Consider the following 20,622-nt stretch of genomic DNA (forward strand, 5'->3'; position numbering starts at 1 on the left):
TATGAAAATATTCAGTCAATTAACAGTTAAGCCACAACAAACTGGAAACACAAGAATCAAACTGACAATTAGAATCAAACTGTATTTCTGGGTTCTGCAGCAAATTGCTTAGTTAGTAGTGATTACATAGTGTAGTTGAAGCTGATAATGCTCTTTACTGTGATTTAGGGTTTTAGAAACATCTTTACACTCAATACTTTTCAAGGCTCAGAGAAATCACATCTCTGTTTTATTCTGACACTAAACAATGACTGTACAACAGTTATCAGTGTTAGTACATTAGACTGTTTTACCTGGACAGAACAATTTCCTGAGGTGTTGATAAATTTCTCTCATTTTTAGTCCATATATGATTGGATTAAAAAGAGGATGATATAAAATTGTTTGTAAAGACATTATCAAACGCACAATTTTTGGAAAATCAGTTTCCATTTGAACTAGAAGTACATCAAATGAACCCAAACAGGAAAAGTTGATTAGAACAATCAGGTGAGGTAAACAGGTCTGTGCAGCTTTTCTCCTGACTTCTCTACCACTTCGATAGGTGATTATAAATATCCTTATGTAGGTAAAAAGGATGAAAAGTACAGGAATGATTAAAAGATTACCAAAAATGATCAAATTATATATATTTAGCAAACTTGACTTCTCACACTGAAGTTTCAAAACTGCACTGTTACAAACTGTTCCTTTGAAAGAAAACTCACATAGTTTAACATCAGCATTCAGACCAATTGGAACTGCTAACTGACCAGCAGGCAGAATCCAAGCTACAACCAGTAAAATACAGATGTTTGTTTTTGTCATGATAGTTGGATACTGCAGAGGTTTACATATAGACACATACCTGTCATAGGACATGGCTGCCAACAGTAAAAACTCTGAAGCACCTAAAGAATATGTTATATGGAACTGAAAAAGACAGGCTGAATATGATATGATCTGTTTTTCAGATAAAACATCAAACAAAATCTTTGGATACATAACAGTGGTGAAAAGAACAGAGTTCATTAACAAAGCTGCAATGAAAATGTACATAGGCTCATGGAGGTTTTTGTGAATCACTATCAGACACACAATGGTAGAATTACTGCAGATTATTAGAATATATGCTGTAAACATGAACACAAAATAAACAAATCTGTATTGGTTCAGTTCCACATATGCATCAATATTTATATATGTTATATTTAGGTTATTATCCATTAAGGTTTAAAAACAAAGTGTTAATGACAAAGACTTGAAGTATCAAAGCAAAGATCACATGAACATATTATACAGTATATCTGTCATTGGATTGTCTAATGTATTCACTGATACCCGACCTTGACATGAACTTGTGTGTGTGTTGAAATATTGCAACAAATACAAACCTCCAGAATACAAAGTGAACTGTTTGACTCTGTGGGTTGATTTTTATCAGCTTGTTTCTCCCTCCATGGATCTCATTAAACTCTCCACCAAGAGCTGTCGTCATGTGAACATCAAAACAATCGTATTCTGTTGTTATACAGTAAAATGATCTGAAGAAGTGTGTCGCTGTAGAGCAGATGTTTCTCATTTCCACTGTTTAACTGTTATTTGTTGTCATCTTTGATGGAGCTGACAGCTGAGTAATAAAAGGAACCAGTCATGTCACACATTTCTTTAACTGGTTTCTGTGTACTTCAGTGGCCTCCCCAGTCATCAGATGTGAGTCATATTACAGTGGGTACAGAAAGTATTGAGACCCCTTTAAATTTTTCACTCTTTGTGTCATTGCAGCCATTTGCCAAAATCAAAAAAGTTCATTTTATTTCTCATTAATGTACACTCAGCACCCCATCTTGACAGAAAAAAACAGAAATGTAGAAATTTTTGCAAATTTATTACAAAAGAAAAATTGAAATATCACATGGTCATAAGTATTCAGACCCTTTGCAGTGACACTCATATTTAACTCACATGCTGTCCATTTCTTCTGATCCTCCTTGAGATGGTTCTTCTCCTTCATTGGAGTCCAGCTGTGTTTAATTAAACTGATTGGACTTGATTAGGAAAGGCACACACCTGTCTATATAAGACCTTACAGCTCACAGTGCATGTCAGAGCAAATGAGAATCATAAGGTCGAAGGAACTGCCCAAGCAGTTCAGAGAGAATTGTGGCAAGGCACGTATCTGGCCAAGGGTACAAAATAATTTCTGCAGCACTCAAGGTTCCTAAGCGCACAGTGGCCTCCATAATCCTCAAATGGAAAAAGTTTGGGACGACCAGAACTCTTCCTAGACCTGGCCGTCCAGCCAAACTGAGCAATCGTGGGAGAAGAGCCTTGGTGAGAGAGGTAAAGAAGAACCCAAAGATCACTGTGGCTGAGCCCCAGAGATGCAGTAGGGAGATGGGAGAAAGTTCCACAAAGTCAACTATCACTGCAGCCCTCCACCAGTCGGGGCTTTATGGCCCGACGGAAGCCTCTCCTCAGTGCAAGACACATGAAAGCCCACACAGAGTTTGCCAAAAAACACATGAAGGACTCCCAGACTATGAAAAATAAGATTCTCTGGTCTGATGAGACCAAGACTGAACTTTTTGGTGTTAATTCTCAGCGGTGTGTGTGGAGAAAACCAGGCACTGCTCATCACCTGCCCAATACAATCCCTACAGTGAAACATGGTGGTGGGAGCATCATGTTGTGGGGGTGTTTTTCAGCTGCAGGGCAGGACGACTGGTTGCAATTGAAGGAAAGATGAATGTGGCCAAGTAAAGAGATATATCCTGGAAGAAAGCCTCTTCCAGAGTGCTCAGGACCTCAGACTGGGCCGAAGGTTCGCTTTTCAACAGGACAATGACCCTAAGCACACAGCTAAAATAACAAAGGAGTGGCTTCGGAACAACTCTGTGACCGTTCTTGACTGGCCCAGCCAGAGCCCTGACCTAAACCCAATTGAGCATCTCTGGAGAGACCTGAAAATGGCTGTCCACCAACGTTCACCATCCAACCTGACAGAACTGGAAAGGATCTGCAATATGTATGCCTACTGTAAATACAACCACAGAAGTAAGACATCATATGAATTATATGAGCTCCGAATTATATGCAAAAAATCTGCATATCAAACTGTAAAGGCCTGAAATCCATCCATCCATCCATTCATCCATCCATCATCTGTGCCCCCTTATTCCTAACCAGGGTCACAGGGATCTGCTGGAGCCTATCCCAGCTCTCTTTGGGTGAAAGGCAGGGGTACACCCTGGACAGGTCACCAGTCCATCACAAGGCCACATAGAGACAAACAACCTCACACACTCACACTCACTCCTATGGGCAATTTAGAGTCACCAATCAACCTAACATACATGTTTTTGGACTGTGGGAGGAAACCAGAGTACCTGGAGAAAACCCACGCAAGCACAGGGAGAACATGCAAACTCCACACAGAAAGGCTGGGTTGCGAACCCAGGACCTTCTTGCTATGAGGCAATGGTGCTAACCACTCTAACTATTGTGCTGCCTGACCTGAAATCCAACATTATTTTTTGTGCACACCTCCATGATTTTTGTATATTCTGGGTGCTTGGGCAAATTATACCATTTGTCAGTTACAGGGGTGTGGAATTTGGATGTGGTTCTGGAAAAGCACAAACTGGGGACTCCATAGTTCTGTTAGGGGCGTTCGATGCTTGTGTGTAATGATAGATTAACATGGAGGGGGTGATTGGAAGGAACAGCCTGCCTGATATAAACCCAAGACGTATTTTGTCATTGGATGTCTGTGCTAGTCATGGATTGGTCACAGCAAACAGCATGTTTTAAGCTTAAAACTCACCTGTTGTCATTGACACAATCTAAAGATGTTGACATTATTTATGTGATTTTATTTATTTTGATTTTGTCTTCTGTATTGTATATTTTTATGTGTTGCCTTTTACTCCTGTTTCATTTTATGTTTTTTATCTTGTACAGCACTTAGTCAACTTTAGTTGTTTTTATTTTTTTAAGTGCTTAACAAATAAAATTGCAGGTGCCGTTTTACTTTCAGTAAACACCATGACTTTTAGGACCACTAAACCTAACAGACCGGATGTAAAGTGCATCTCTGTTTTGAAAGTTGGGTTTAGCTTTTATTAAGACTCTTTCACACTTCTGTTGTAAATGTATGTTCATATAATGGTGTATACAGTACATCTATTTCCTTATACCCATATATATATATATATACCCATCATACCTTACTGTTTTCTCAGTAGGACTGGTACTGACACAGACTGCAAGGACCATTTTGTTTAAAAACTAAGTTTTCTCTTATTGAACTTTATGAGAATCTTGGTGCCATGTAGTGTAGTTTTTCAAGCTATAGTAAATGCACAGCACATTAATCAAACTGGAAGTTACATTAACATCAAATTATGTCTTTGTTGCTTTTAATTGACGGACCAGACTAAGAGCGGTTCAGTGACCTCTTATGAAGCGAAAACCGAGGACCGTGACGTCACCCGGCATGGCGAAGCCGGGGCCACACCCTGGAGCCAGGCCTGGGGTTGGGGCCGGTTGGCGAGCGCCTGGTGGCTGGGTCTCCCCACATGGGGCCCAGCCGAGCAAAGCCCGAAAGAGCGACGTGGGGCCGCCCTTCTGTGGACCCACCACCTGCAGGAGGATCCATAAGGGGCCAGTGCATAGTGGATCGGGCAGTGGTCGAGGACGGGGCCCTCGGTGACCCGATCCCCAGATGCTGAAACTGGCTCTAGGGACATGGAATGTCACCTCACTGGGGGGAAAGGTGTCAGGATCCGTGTTTTTGCGTTCCTGTTTTATGCTTTTATTTTGTAGGTTCCTTTAGGATTTGGTTTGATTTTGTCTTTTTCCACTTTACTTTGACCCAATTAGTTAATTGTTTTCACTTGTCCCTCGTTTGTGTTCTTTCCTTTATATTCCTTTGTTTAGTCTCAGTTCCTTGCTAGATCATCTGCTCAACATGCTCTTGTTTGAGATCCCTGCCAGACATTTGATTTGACTACCAACTGTCCAGAATTGCCTTGCCTTTTCCCTTTTTGGAATTTTGATCTTGGACTGGTTTTTGTTCTCCCAAGTTTAAGTTAAGTTATCTGCCTCTGTTTTGTATGTGTTTTTCACCATGTCTTGTGTTCCTGCTTAGCTCCCTGGTGTTCATGTTTAGTTCCCTTGTTCGTGTCTTGTTATCCTAGTGTTCATGTTTGCCTCATTCATGTTTAGTCTCCTTGTGTAAGTCTGATGTGTTCCCTAGGTGTGTGTGACCCCAGGCCTTTGACCTTGTCTCTTTGTGTAAGTCTGGTGTGTCCCCTAGGTGTGTGTGACCCCAGGCCTTTGACCTTGTCTCTTTGTGTGAGTCTGGTGTGTCCCCGAGGTGTGTGTGACCCCAGGCCTTCGACCTTGTTTGTTTGTGTGAGTCTGGTGTGTCCCCGAGGTGTGTGTGACCCCAGGCCTTCGACCTTGTCTGTTTGTGTGAGTCTGGTGTGTCCCCGAGGTGTGTGTGACCCCAGGCCTTTGACCGTGTTTGTTCCCCCTTGGTGTGTGTGACCTTGACCCTCTTGTCTCGTCTCCTTGGTTTGTGTTGTCTCATCCCTCTCGCTGGTGTGCCTATGTCTCTTGGGTTCTATGTTCATGTTTTTGGCTTTCTTTGAGTTCTGTCTAAATAAAGTTTCGTTTTAACCTTGAGTACCAGAGTGGGCAACCCTTGGTCCGATTCCTAACCCCCCCAACAGCAACCTTGACAAAAGGAGCCTGAGCTTGTGCGGGAGGTCGAGCGGTACCGACTAGAGATAGTTGGGCTCACCTTCACGCACAGCCTGGGCTCTGGAACCCAGCTCCTTGAGAGGGGCTGGACTCTCTTCTACTCTGGAGTTGCTCGCGGTGAGCAGCGGCGAGGTGGTGTGGACTTGCTCATAGCTCCCCAGCTCAGCCACCACGTGTTGGAGTTTTGCCCCCAGAGTGAAAGGGTCATTTCCCTGCGCCTTCGGGTCGGGGATAGGTCTCTCACTGTTGTTTCGGCTTATGGGCCGAACAACAGTGCTGAGTACCCGGCCTTTTTGGAGTTTCTCGGGGGGGTGCTGAAAGGTGCTCCTACCGGGGACTCCATAATTCTATTGGGGGACTTCAACGCTCACGTGGGCAGCGACAGTGAAACCTGAAGGGGCGTGACTGGGAGGAACGGCCTCCCTGATACGAACCCGAGTGGTGTTCTGTTGTTGGACTTTTGCCCATAACGAACACCATGGAGAAGAACTACCTGTCAGCGATTCTGGCAAACCGTCCGGCGCCTCAGGAGGGGGAAGCAGTGCTCTACCAACACTGTTTACAGTGGAAGTGGGGAGCTGCTGACCTTGACTGGGGATATTGTCGGACGGTGGAAGGAATACTTTGAGGATTTCCTCAATCCCGTCAACACGTCTTCCTTAAGGGAAGCAGGGGCTTCAGGGATGAGATTCGCCCCGAGTACCTCAAGTCTCTGGATGTTGTTGGGCTGTCATGGCTGACATGTTGCCTGTGCAACATCGTGTGGTGTTCGGAGACAGTACCCCTGGATTGGCAGACCGGGGTAGTGGTTCCTCTTTTTAAGAAGGGGGACTGGAGGGTGTGTTCCAACTACAGAGGGATCACACTCCTCAGCCTCCCGGGGAAAGTCTATGCCAGGGTGCTGGAGAGGAGTATCCGGCCGGTGATCGAACCTCGGATCCAGGGAGGAAAAATGCGGTTTCCGTCCTGGCCGTGGAACACTGGACCAGCTCTACACACTCTCGAGGGTGCTCGAGGGTTCATGGGAGTTTGACCAACCAGTCCACATGTGTTTTGTGGACTTGGAGAAGGCATTCGACCGGGTCCCTCGTGACATCCTGTGGGAGGTGCTCCAGGAGTATGGGGTCCGGGGTCCTTTGCTGAGGGCTATCCGGTCTCTGTACAAACAAAGCAGGAGCTTGGTTTGCATTGCAGGTAGTAAGTCAGACCTGTTCCCAGCGCACGTTGGACTCCGGCAGGGCTGCCCTTTGTCACCGGTTCTGTTCATTACGTTTCTGGACAGAATTTCTAGGCGCAGCCAGGGGCCGGAGGGAGTCCAGTTCGGAGACCACAGGATTTCATTTCTGCTTTTTGCAGATGATGTTGTCCTGTTGGCTCAATCGAGCCAGGATCTCCAGCTTGCGCTGGGGAGGTGTGCAACCGAGTGTGGCTTGCCATCTCCAGGCCAGGGGAGAGATCCTGCCTCAAGTGGAGGAGTTTAAGTATCTCGGGGTCTTGTTCACGAGTGAGGGAAGAACGGAACGTGAGATTGACAGATGGATTGGGGGATCGGCAGCAGTAATGCGGTCGAAGTACTGGTCCATTGTGGTGAAGAAGGAGCTGAGCCGGAAGGCGAAGCTCTCGATTTACCGGCCAATCTACATTCCTGCTCTCACCTATGGTCTTGAGCTTTGGGTCATGACCGAAAGGACAAGATCGCGGATTCAAGCGGCTGAAATGAGCTTCCTCTGCAGGGTGGCAGGTTAGAGATAGGGTGTGGAGCTCGGTCACCCGGGAGGAGCTCGGAGTACAGCCGCTGCTCCTCCACATCGAGAGGAGTCAGTTGAGGTGGCTCGGGCATCTGTTTCAGATGCCTCCTGGGCACCTCCTGTTCCGGGCATGTCCCACCGGGAGGAGGCCCCGGGGAAGACCCAGGACACGCTGGAGGAACTATGTCTCCCGGCTGGCCTGGGAACGCCTCGGTGTCCCCCCGGAAGAGCTGGAGGAAGTGTCCAGGGAGAAGGAAGTCTGGGCATCCCTGATTCGGCTACTGCCCCCGTGACCCGGCCCCAGAAAAGCGGAAGAAGATGGATGGATGGATGGATGCTTTTAGTTGAAAATAACACCTGTGAAAGGTGACGAATCCTATGGCAAAACTGAATATATCAACTTAATAATTTCACTTCTGCTCAGACTTCAGAAGTTTTGAAATTGAAATTGTGATAAAGTCTGTTACAAGCAGCTTTGTGGAACAAATGGCACTATTAATGTCATTAACTGTACTAAACTCATTTCATAATTTAATCAGAGAAACAAATCATAATCTAATAAATTGCAAAATGAAGAACAGTTGTGTCATGAGGAGGCATGTGCTTAAAATATAAAACATTTTAAATTGTTCAGGTTTTTAACATTTAAAAAGTTTATCTTCACTTTTATTATGAACAGGTCAATAGAGAACAATACTGATATGAATATCACCTGAACATCAATGATGCTCGATAACACATCAGTCATACAAACTAATCCATTAAATGTCTGAAGAAACCACATCTCTGCATTATCACTACAGATGAAAAGACTGTACATTAGTTAACAGTGTGGATATATTAGTGTGATTTGACTTGAAACAACAACTTCTTCAGGTGTTTAGAGATTTCTTTCATCTTTAGTCCATAAATGACTGGATTGAACAGAGGGTGATATAAAATCACTTGCAAAGTCATTATTAAACGAGCAGTTTTTGGAAAATCTGATTCCAGTCGAACTACAACAACATCATAAGTAACAAAACAGGAAAAGTTGATTAAAACCAGCAGGTGAGGTAAACAGGTCTGAGCAGCTTTGTTTCTGACTGTTTTACAGCTTCGGTAGGATATAAGAAGTATCCTGGTGTATGTGAAAAGGATGAAAAGCAAAGGGAGCAGTGCAATATTTGCTAACATGAACACACCATATATAGATAGTGCACCTGAGCTCACACACTGACATTTATAAATTGAATTATTACAAAAAATTCCTTTCAAAGTAAAACTACAGAGTTTGATGTTAGCATTCAGGGCAACTGACATTCCTAACTGACCAGCAGGCAGAATCCAAGTTACAACCAGTAAAATACAGATGTTTATTTTACTCATGATAGTTGGATACTGCAGAGGTTTACATATAGACACATACCTGTCATAGGACATGGCTGCCAACAGTAAAAATTCTGAACCAGCTAAAGAATAAGTTGTAAACCACTGAAAGAGACATGCCAAATATGATATGATCTGTTTTTCAGATAAAACATCAAACAGAATCTTTGGGTAAAGAGCAGTGGTGAGAAGAAGAGAGTTCATTAACAAAGCTGCAATGAAAATGTACATAGGCTCATGGAGGTTTTTGTGAATCACTATCAGACACACAATAGTAGAATTACTGCAGATTATTAGAATATATGCTGTAAACATGATCACAAAATAAACAAATCTGTATTTGTCCAGTTCAACATATCCATCAAGTCTAATATAAGTTATATTTAATTTTTGATCCATTAAGGTTTAAAAACAAAGTGTTAATGACAAAGACTTGAAGTATCAAAGCAAAGATCACATGAACATATTATACAGTATATCTGTCATTGGATTGTCTAATGTATTCACTGATACCCGACCTTGACATGAATTTGTGTGTGTGTTGAAATATTGCAACAAATACAAACCTCCAGAATACAAAGTGAACTGTTTGACTCTGTGGGTTGATTTTTATCAGCTTGTTTCTCCCTCCATGGATCTCATTAAACTCTCCACCAAGAGCTGTTGTCATGTGAACAACATCAGACTCTACAGGCCTGAACCAGTGGTGGCCGATGGTATAGCTGACACAGGCTATGGTGCTAATGTGTTGGGGGCACAGAGAAGGATAAACCTTCATCATGGTCTGTGGACTGTGACCTCCACTACAGGCATAAGGACACTGCAGCAATTAATATTAGTCAAGGAGACTGAAAGCAGACTCTGGAACAGGCTCCACAGGACAGGGACTGTGCCTGTGTTATCTTTGAAAAGTGAGAAAATAAAGATGTCTGTGACATTCTTCATCACCATAAGATAGTTCAATTATCCAGTCAAAATAACAGGATGCTGTTTTACGGGATTTTTATGGAGTAGGCACTTTTCAGTACAATCAGAAGCACAAGTGAGGTGCATTTCTGTTGATTGTCCAAACACTCAGTCAAGTTTTTGAAAGTTATTTTTAGAAGTGTAAACAACAGCTTTAGACATGAAGTCGAAGCCTCCTATGCAATAGAGAAAATTCAGACATCATTTTTTTTTGGATCTTGAGTGTACAGAATGGTAGGTCTGGAGTGTCATGGTTGCTCTGAAAGAAAGGGAGTCCTATAGCATGTTTTGTACTTGCTGAGAATTTTTTTGAAATACACAGGACATATGGGTTAGGAAGGGGGAGTTAGGGAAAAGGATGAGGATATGGATGAGGAAAGGTGTTTGTGGAGGGCTGTGGTGGGGTTGAGGCGGTGGGTCATAACTTCAACATTCCTACTGGCAGTGTAAAAAGAGAAATATTTGCCTCGCTAAACAATGACTGTACAACAGTTATCAGTGTTAGTACATTAGACTGTTTTACCTGGACAGAACAATTTCCTGAGGTGTTGATAAATTTCTTTCATTTTTAGTCCATATATGATTGGATTAAAAAGAGGATGATATAAAATTGTTTGTAAGGATATTATTAAACGCACAATTTTTGGAAAATCAGTTTCCATTTGAACTAGAAGTACATCAAATGAACCCAAACAGGAAAAGTTGATTAGAACAATCAGGTGAGGTAAACAGGTCTGTGCAGCTTTTCTCCTGACTTCTCTACCACTTCGATAGGTGATTATAAATATTCTTATGTAGGTAAAAAGGATGAAAAGCACAGGGAGAATTATAATGTTAACAAGAGCAATCATCATATAAATATTTGACACTCTTGACTTCTCACATTGAAGTTTCAAAACTGCACTGTTACAAACTATTTGCTTAAAAGAAAACTCACATAGCTCAACATCAGCACTCAGACCAATTGGAACTGCAAACTGACTAGCAGGCAGAATCCAAGCTACAACCAGTAAAATACAGATGTTTGTTTTTGTCATGATAGTTGGATACTGCAGAGGTTTACATATAGACACATACCTGTCATAGGACATGGCTGCCAAGAGGAAAAACTCTGAACCACCTAAAGAATAACAGACATAAAACTGAAAAAGACAGGCTGAATATGATATGATCTGTTTTTCACATACAACATCAAGCAAAATCTTTGGGTAGATAACAGTGGTGAAAAGAACAGAGTTGAGTAACAAAGCTGCAATGAAAATGTACATAGGCTCATGGAGGTTTTTGTGAATCACTATCAGACACACAATAGTAGAATTACTGCAGATTATTAGAATATATGCTGTAAACATGATCACAAAATAAACAAATCTGTATTTGTCCAGTTCCACATATGCATCAATAGTTATATATGTTATATTTAGGTTATTATCCATTAAGGTTTAAAAACAAAGTGTTAATGACAAAGACTTGAAGTATCAAAGCAAAGATCACATGAACATATTATACAGTATATCTGTCATTGGATTGTCTAATGTATTCACTGATACCCGACCTTGACATGAACTTGTGTGTGTGTTGAAATATTGCAACAAATACAAACCTCCAGAATACAAAGTGAACTGTTTGACTCTGTGGGTTGATTTTTATCAGCTTGTTTCTCCCTCCATGGATCTCATTAAACTCTCCACCAAGAGCTGTCGTCATGTGAACAACATCAGACTCTACAGGCCTGAACCCGTGGAGGCCCATGGTATAGCTGACACAGGCAGCTTCCTATGGTGCTAATGTGTTGGGGGCACAGAGAAGGATAAACCTTCAGCATGGTCTGTGGACTGTGACCTCCACTACAGACATATGGACACTGCAACAATTAATATGTCCATATGTGCCTGAGTTGCTCTCATACACTGTAGTGGGCGCTGTGGACTAAACTACTGCAAACACACAGGAAGGCTGCTGTAGAAGGAGAAATCAGAAAAAGCCAAATGTGACAGTTGTGATAGTTTTTAGTTAGATCATTGATAGAAGCGTCGCACAAACACAGGTGACAATAACCTGATGAAATCAAGGTGAAATGAAATTTTCAGGTTTCCAGTTGCATCAAGTGAAAGACCATCTGATGCAGTATGACGTATTGATTCTAACTGTGAGGAGCTAAAGACAAAAAATAAAAACAGCCACAGTTTGTGATTGGCCCATATTGAAGGACCAGCACCATTTGAGGGCTGTCAGCTCAGTTCCCAAATCCTACTGTCCATATGTCAAGCTGTCCTTGAGTTCAAGGACACTGTGTATTAAAACCAGTACTTAATCAGTATTAAAACCCTCAGGAGGCCAAGAAGAACACAGGGGCTTTGAGCAGGATGCAGGAAGAGCATATGGATGCAGTGCCTGGAAAGTGTTAATGTGAGTAGATGGCAGTGAAGCTCTGGAGGCAGACTGGGACTCTGGATGGAGACCAACTGTGAGCTAGCTGACTCTCGGGCTGGGTCGCTGTCCTCTGTTGATGACAGCTGAGTCAGGAATGGTTTCAATATCAAACTTTTGGGGCACTTAATGGTGCTGTATGGCTGAGAAGATCACGTATTTGGAAGGTCTAATTGTATCTAATGACCTTGTGTAGTGATATGCCTCACTCTCCAGAAAAGACAAGGCAAGTCTCCACAGCAAAAAGACTGCTAGACATCAACAATGAAGAACTGACAGGGATGTAATTTGGGACCAGCTGCAGAGTACTGGGTCTGGTCCCAGCTTGAGTTGAAGCAGAATCAAAGCAGACTGGAACAGATGCATGGCCTTCTGGGGAACAGTCATGTGTGAGGCTACAGAAAAGCTATGGGAGCTGGCATTAGTCAGAAGAAAAACAGGACAGCTGGTGCAGGTCTACTTGTGGTTCCCAGAGTTTCCAAAAGTAGAATGGGAGGCAGAGCCTTTAGCTATCAAGCTTCTCTGCTGTGGAACCAGCTCCCAGCCTGGGTTCAGGAGGCAGACACTCTCTGTACTTTTAAGGCTAGACTTAAAACCTTCCTTTTTGACAAAGCATATAGTTAGGGCTGGCTTCAGGTTACCCTGAACCATCCCTTAGTTATGCTGCTATAGGCCTAGACTGCCCGAGGACCATCAGTGCACTGAACTCCCCTACCCTACACCTCCCCTCCCTTCTCTTCCTCTCCTCCCCCCTCACATGTATATTCCACCATTGAATGTCACTAACCTTGTGCTCTCTCTCTCTCTCTCTCTCTCCCCTAGTTTGTGCTCTCTCCCCCTCTCCCTCTCTCTCTCTCTCTCTGTACCTTCTGCAGGTGTCCCTGGTCCTGGAGCTGTTTATCGTTGATGTGCAGTTACTGGCCCCACCAACCTGCAGTGTCTATTCGTTTTTTATTGCTGATGTTCTTTTCTCTCTGCTCTATCCACTCACCCCAACCGGTCGAGGCAGATGGCTGCCCAAACTGAGCCCGGTTCTGCTGGAGGTTTTTTCTTCCGTTAAAGGGAGTTTTTCCTCTCCACTGTCGCCAAGTGCTGCTCATAAGTGATTTGTTGGGTGTTTTTTTTTTTGTAAAGTGCCTTGAGATGATTTGTATTGTGATTGGGCGCTATACAAATAAATTGAATTCCTTAAGTGAACTTTTGTATGTTTGGTGATTAGATTAACTGTTACTACTGAACTGAACACAATATGTCCAGTGTGCGATCCCTGTGAAGATCTAGATGTGGTGCAGCGTGACGTTTCTCGTTCGGTGTGCAACTGTGTCCCCCTTCATGTGTTTAAGCCTCCAACGTTATACAATAGCAACTGACTGAGGACCACCTGTCCCCTTTCTGGAATGATTTTGTCCATGATAGAACCAGTCTGTTATTATTTACCCACTGGTTTGCAGAACACCAGGGTAGCAAGCTAGATTGTTTGTATAGAGATCTCCTCTCTGAGAATCCAGAATACCTCTTTCATATCTTCTTGCTGGTCAAGTTAATGCTGACACTTGACAGCCATCAGCGAGAGAGAAAATTTCTTGCATGAACCCAGTGAGGACAACATATTGTACCTTTTTTATTCGGGCAACTTAAAGTTATTTTCAGCCTACCAAAAACTGAAGAGTGCCTTTCTGAAGGGCTACCAGGTATTTTGTAATTTTGTGAGGCCTGCAGTGACATTGGTAGCTGTTCGCAGATGACACTGAATAACTGAGGACACGATAAAACCCAGAATCACAGAATCTACAGAACATGTCACCAACAACTAAGAAGTTTATATAACTGGCACAGAGACATGACGTTATGTATAAAGTCTAGTGGCATATTAACGAACGACCCTGGTGGTGGTGATGAATGTTCATGCATCACAATGTTTTTTGCGTCCTAATCGAAGAAAAACGTGTAAACTGATGGTCTGACTGATGATCAGTTCCTTAATCACATGGGTTAATGATTTGAATGTTCGTACTAAATCAGGAGTCACGAGTCCAGATCCTATGCACCACTAACCTGGATCCTATGAGTTGGCAACACTGACTCAGGTAAACGAGATCACTTTAGTGAGTAAAGGTAGAAGACACAAACCTTGTTGGACAGGACTTATCTTATCCTATTGATAGGGACAATGCCAGTGGATACTAAAAAGGAGGCTGAGACTGACTAATGTCAGGAACACTGTGGATTCTGCCCTGACTGTGGAACACTGGACCAACTATACAAGTCTACTGAAGGTATCATGGGAGTCTGTCCATCTAAGTTACATGTGTTTTGCGGACTTGGAAAAGGTCAATGACTGAGACCTTTGGGGAGGGAGGGTCATGCAGGAGGTACTACAAGAGTATGTGGTACTGGAGTTGTGTCCATATTCTCAGCAACAGTCTACCATGTTTCCAATGGGTGTTGGCCTCTCCCAGAGTCATTATTTTTCGATGATCCTGTTTGTGATTTTCATTGCCCTCAAGGCACAGCTGGAGTGTTGGTGTGGGGTGTCCACTTTGGGGACCTCTGTGACCTAACACATCATTTGGAAGCAGATTCTGAGGACGGCCACTGAGCCTTCAGTTTCAGTAGAGAGTTGATGTTTCTGTACACTCTCCCATTTTTATGGAGTCTCTCAGACTGGTTTCGTTCTTGTTCAGACAATTTCTGTTTATGTTGGTCCATGTTGCATTAGACACACACCAGGACAAAGCTGAGAAAGACTGTTCTCAGGTTCTTTAATGACCTTGTTAGTGCAATTAATAAAAACATACAGCGTGATTTTTGCTGCATTGAGGTTGAACTTTGGGCTGGTTTCATTTTTCTAATTATTTTCTTTTTAAATAGACAAAACTAAATATTCTACACTTAAACCTATAAATCATATAATTATTTTAAGACACATCATTTAGGATTTTAGTGACACTAGACCTGAATCATTTTTTTCACAGACTATAAGTGTCAGTTCTCAGTTTATTACGAACAACAGGTTTTATCAGTCTAATCCAACAGTCCTGTAATAAATCCTCCTTCATGAAGGTGATAATGTTCAGTTTGTGTTTCAAAGAGGTGCAGACTGAACTGTATGATTATTTTAGAAGATGTAGTCTGCTCTCCTGTTGAACTCTGCTGCATTATACAGAGAGGTGGTGTTGTTTTTTAGGCTGAACTCAATGATATGAAAGAGGGTAGAGAAAAGAAAAGAGACTCATGTCAGTACAATGCAATCCAATTCAGCAGCATGACAAACTACAACCTCCAGAATGATCAACCAGTTGAATCAACACGTCTCTGAAACAGTTTGGCCACAAACTGAACATTATCACCTTCATGAAGGAGGATTTATTACAGGACTGTTGGATTAGACTGACAAAGTTATAGTTAGGTGGACCTAATAAACTGACAATGGAGTGTTTATACTTTAACAATACACCCAGATATGATGCCAATATGAAAATATTCAGTCAATTAACAGTTAAGCCACAACAAACTGGAAACACAAGAATCAAACTGACAATTAGAATCAAACTGTATTTCTGGGTTCTGCAGCAAATTGCTTAGTTAGTAGTGATTACATAGTGTAGTTGAAGCTGATAATGCTCTTTACTGTGATTTAGGGTTTTAGAAACATCTTTACACTCAATACTTTTCAAGGCTCAGAGAAATCACATCTCTGTTTTATTCTGACACTAAACAATGACTGTACAACAGTTATCAGTGTTAGTACATTAGACTGTTTTACCTGGACAGAACAATTTCCTGAGGTGTTTATAAATTTCTTTCATTTTTAGTCCATATATGATTGGATTAAAAAGGGGATGTGACAAAAGTGCTTGTAATGTCACTAGTAAACATAAAGTTTGAGGAAAATCATTCTCCATTTGAACCAGAAGTATATCAAATGATGACGAAAAGGAAAAGTTGATCAGAACAATCAGGTGAGGTAAACAGGTCTGTGCAGCTTTTCTCCTGACTTCTCTACCACTTTGATAGGTGATTATAAATATCCTTATGTAGGTAAAAAGGACAAAAAGCACAGGGAGAAGTAAAAGATTACCAAAACAAACCAAACCATATATATTTAGTATTCTTGAAATATTACAATGCAGCCTGTATACTGTGCTGTTGCATATAATACCTCTGAAATTAAAATTACAGAGTTTAGTATCAACACTCATTGCAGCTGGAACTGCTAACTGACCTGCAGGCAGAATCCAAGCTAGAACCAGTAAAATACTGATGTTTGTTTTTGTCATGATAGTTGGATACTGCAGAGGTTTACATATAGACACATACCTGTCATAGGACATGGCTGCCAACAGTAAAAACTCTGACGCACCTAAAGAATAATTTAATGACCACTGAAAGAGACAGGCTGAATATGATATGATCTGTTTTTCAGATAAAACATCAAACAAAATCTTTGGATAGATAGCCGTGGTGAGAAGAACAGAGTTCAGTAACAAAGCTGCAATGAAAATGTACATAGGCTCATGGAGGTTTTTGTGAATCACTATCAGACACACAATAGTAGAATTACTGCAGATTATTAGAATATATGCTGTAAACATGATCACAAAATAAACAAATCTGTATTTGTTTAGTTCAACATACCCGTCAAGTGTAATATATGTTATATTTATATTTTCCATGAATGTTTCTATTTTTATTAAAATTTAATAAAGTATTTATTAAAAATGAAGCAAAGATCACATGAACACATTATACAGTATATCTGTGTGTGTGTTGAAATATTGCAACAAATACAAACCTCCAGAATACAAAGTGAACTGTTTGACTCTGTGGGTTGATTTTTATCAGCTTGTTTCTCCCTCCATGGATCTCATTAAACTCTCCACCAAGAGCTGTCGTCATGTGAACATCAAAACAATAGTTCTCTGTTGTTACACAGTAAAATGATCTGAAGTGTGTCGCTGTAATAACAGTGAAACAGTGGAAATGAGAAACATCTCCTATGTTTCTCATTTCCACTGTTTCACTGTTATTTGTTGTCATCTTTGATGGAGCTGACAGCTGAGTAATGAAAGGAACCAGTCATGTCACACATTTCTTTAGCTGGTTTCTGTGTACTTCAATGGCCTCCCCAGTCACCAGATCTGAGTCCAACTAAATGTCTTTGGGATGTCCTAGAACTGCAGATACACGACTGATAAATCAGACAAGTGATCTGATGCAATGACCACTTACCAATATATACGATGGAATGTGCTTAGAAATGGGTGAACCTTCCTATGGAAGCTCCCCGTCTAGATTCTTGCCCTCTCCTGTGCCGCCACACAAGGGTTAGCAGGCAATGCAGTCATAAACCCCCACAATAACACCACTCTCCAACCCTTACCTATCATATATCTATACAAATATTATATCCTATTTTGTTTTCTGTACTCTTATCACTACTTTATTAATACTATCAGATGCATTAATGTCTTCAGTTGAGATCGAATTGCAGCGGGCGGGCCAATGGACACCAATAAACCAAGTTGTGAGAGTGCAGGCAGGTCTACATGGTCATCAAGTGGGCACCCTATCAGTAATGTTGTTTTGTGAGTTGGGCTTGTTACAACAAGAAGTCCGAGAGTGTTCTCCAGTATCCCAGGACCACCCCCTGCTTTGGCTGTACCCGCACCCCCAACACACTCATACAAACTCAGGCCTGAGATTAGTTTAAAAAAATAGCAGAAATCATGTCAACATTGAGCAGAATCTGAAAGTTATGCCAGCCTCTCTGTTCACAAGGAGTCCAGCCCTTTTTCTTCTTTCACCTTTCCTCCCTTGAGGGAACGTCCTCTCTGCCATACCTCTGAAGTGTCTTCAAAAATAGCAAAACCTACTGGTTTGACTACTTTGCCTGTTCGTCGGACTACATCTCATTCTCATCGCAAAGAAAAAGGGCTACCCCATCTCCTGCACTCCCAGCTCTTTTCCCCTACTCCCACCACACCCCCATATTACATTAGTCTTCCTGCTTCTGTAGAGTGTAGACGCACTTCTGCTTGCTCCTGCTTCTGCCAGTTTTACTTTGCTTTTATTCCTTTTTACTTCATGCATTCTTACCCAAGGATTTTATAATACACTTTTTAACATTATTTTACCACTTTTTTACCGCATTTGGAATTTTAGTGAGGATTTTATTTTTACTTTTATTTTTGATCAACCTCCGATGACCATGCCTCCCTTCCCTGAGGACGATCACAGCAAACTCCTACAGAAAATCACTATGCTGGAAACTAAAGTGCAAAGGTTAGAGATGTACGTGGAGATAAATGGACTATCTGGGAAAGAGGACACTACTCTACCACTCTACCATAGTAGCAGACAAGAGCATGCTAGTATACAGACAACTAGCACTAACAAGACCGAGCAACAGGAGGGTTGTGTCCGGGTAAATAAAACTACTGGTATCAGTCCTCCCTGGAACGCTCTCGGAGCAAAGCCAAAGACTAAATCAGGACAAGCAACAGGCAGAACTCAGCGCCCAGAAATCTGTGATGCGACAGGCTGGCCAGCGTTACCATCCTCCTCAACTCCTGTGCAGAGGAAAGCACAGCCATGGATAACAGCTAAAGGGAAAAGGAGCAACAAAACTCCTAAGAAACTAACTGTACAGCTACAAAATAGATTCGCTCCACTACTGCAGGACCCTAGATCTGATCACTTGGACAATCCTCCACATCCACAGAGAGGGGTAAGGTCTGAAAACTCAACAGAAGACAGAAAACTAAGAGGAAAGCTAACAGGGCCTCAGACTCTGATTGTAGGCGACTTGGCCATAAAAGATGTGAGACGGATGTGCAGTAACAACACAAAAGTGCTGTATTTCCCAAAAGATATGGTCTCTGACACTACTGACAAAATCCTGAGCATTGTTGCAGAAAACCCAACTGTGAAAAACCTCGTACTACACACAGGGGCAAATGATATTGTGAAGCAGCAGTCCGAAATCCTCAAAAAGGACTTTAATAATCTGCTAAACACAGTAAGGTCGCTAAATGCAGAAGTTTTTATCAGTGGACCTCTACCACCAGTCAGAGGAGGAACTGAGAAATTCAGCAGGTTACTAGCACTGAACACATGGCTGTCAACTGCCTGTGATGTCCACTCAGTACATTTTATTGATAATTTTAACCATTTCTGGGATCGCAGGCATCTTTTTAAGGGAGACGGATTGTCTCTAAATAAATCAGGAGTAAAAGCTTTCACCTCCAACCTATTTTTCTTCCTGAGCCACAATCTTCCCTCTGCCAAGGACAAGATACGACGGGAATCTGCCAAGGACAAGATACGGGAATCTAAACAAAATGAAGAAATATCAAAACATCCAAAGCCAACACTCCCCCCCGAATGCTCTAACATGGAGAGAAGTCAGAGCAAAGATGAGGAGGCCACACCCCCTCCACTAGAAGACACTGCCTGTGAGGATTCACTTCCCACAACCCCGCAAACCCTACCTAGTTCACCATCTTCCCTGGGCATCCCATTCCCCATCACCAAGAACCTCGCCAACCTGATGAAGCACATCACTACTGGGCCCAAACTGACCTCGTCCCCCAGTCATTTTCACACCCAGAAGCCCCTCAAAGCGGCATGCCCCACCAATTCCTCAGCAAGCTCTGCTGCAATCATCACAACTGCAGCATCCACCACCCCCTCCTCCACGCCGTCACCAAAATCATTCTTTGTCTCCACAGCCTGATAACAGCACAGTAAGCTCTAACTGATATGTGCTGGGTCCAGGCTGCAATACTGTTAGTCATGGCTCTCTCCAGGAAAAGCCGGGCCCCAATATGCAAATAGCTGTTTCAATCCCAGTTTTGATAGGTAACAGAAAAAGTTTGGTAAATCTACAGAGAAATAAGACTTACCCAACGCGTTCTGCAAATTTATGTATCCCTTGCCAACCACAGTATGTCCCAGAACATGGGGAAAACAAAAACACTAAATTTAGCTCTTTTAAATGTCAGGTCTTTGGTAGGCAAATCATTTTTAATCAATTATTTTATTATTAAGCACAAGCTTGATTTTATGTTTTTAACCGAAACATGGTTAGGACAAGATAATAATGCTGCAGTTCTTATTGAATCAACCCCTCCAAATTTCAGTTTCATGAGTGAAACAAGAATACATAAGAAAGGAGGTGGAGTTGCTATTTTATTTAGTGATAGCCTCAAATGCAAAAACATATCATATGGAAAGTTTGACTCCTTTGAATATGTTGCTCTTCATACCAAATCCTCCTGTCGAGCAATATTTGTAACTATTTATAGACCCCCAAAGTACAATGCACATTTTTTTGACGAGTTTGCTAAATTACTATCTA

The 20,622-nt window shown here is 42.1% G+C and overlaps 4 protein-coding genes across 4 annotated transcripts; all 4 read right to left on the minus strand.

Moving 5' to 3' along the window:
- Positions 1-306: 306 nt before the first annotated feature.
- Positions 307-1,206, minus strand: LOC113123007 (olfactory receptor 11A1-like; the record flags this gene model as incomplete). The annotated part of the gene is made up of 1 exon (XM_026294715.1): positions 307-1,206. A coding segment is annotated over exon 1 (900 nt), but the record flags the coding sequence as incomplete, so codon positions are not given.
- A 7,130-nt stretch (positions 1,207-8,336) lies between these two features.
- On the minus strand, positions 8,337-9,263 carry LOC113123869 (olfactory receptor 6N2-like). The gene has a single exon (XM_026296201.1). The coding sequence runs from the start codon at positions 9,261-9,263 to the stop codon at positions 8,337-8,339; it is 927 nt and encodes a 308-aa protein (XP_026151986.1).
- A 1,091-nt stretch (positions 9,264-10,354) lies between these two features.
- Positions 10,355-11,266, minus strand: LOC113123963 (olfactory receptor 11A1-like; the record flags this gene model as incomplete). The annotated part of the gene is made up of 1 exon (XM_026296378.1): positions 10,355-11,266. A coding segment is annotated over exon 1 (912 nt), but the record flags the coding sequence as incomplete, so codon positions are not given.
- A 3,291-nt stretch (positions 11,267-14,557) lies between these two features.
- On the minus strand, positions 14,558-16,762 carry LOC113123176 (olfactory receptor 6N1-like; the record flags this gene model as incomplete). The annotated part of the gene is made up of 2 exons (XM_026294996.1): positions 14,558-14,635; positions 16,217-16,762. Coding segments are annotated over 2 exons (624 nt in total), but the record flags the coding sequence as incomplete, so codon positions are not given.
- Positions 16,763-20,622: the final 3,860 nt, after the last annotated feature.

The sequence above is a fragment of the Mastacembelus armatus genome, chromosome 21, assembly GCF_900324485.2.
Source record: "Mastacembelus armatus chromosome 21, fMasArm1.2, whole genome shotgun sequence".
Classification (NCBI taxonomy): domain Eukaryota; kingdom Metazoa; phylum Chordata; class Actinopteri; order Synbranchiformes; family Mastacembelidae; genus Mastacembelus; species Mastacembelus armatus.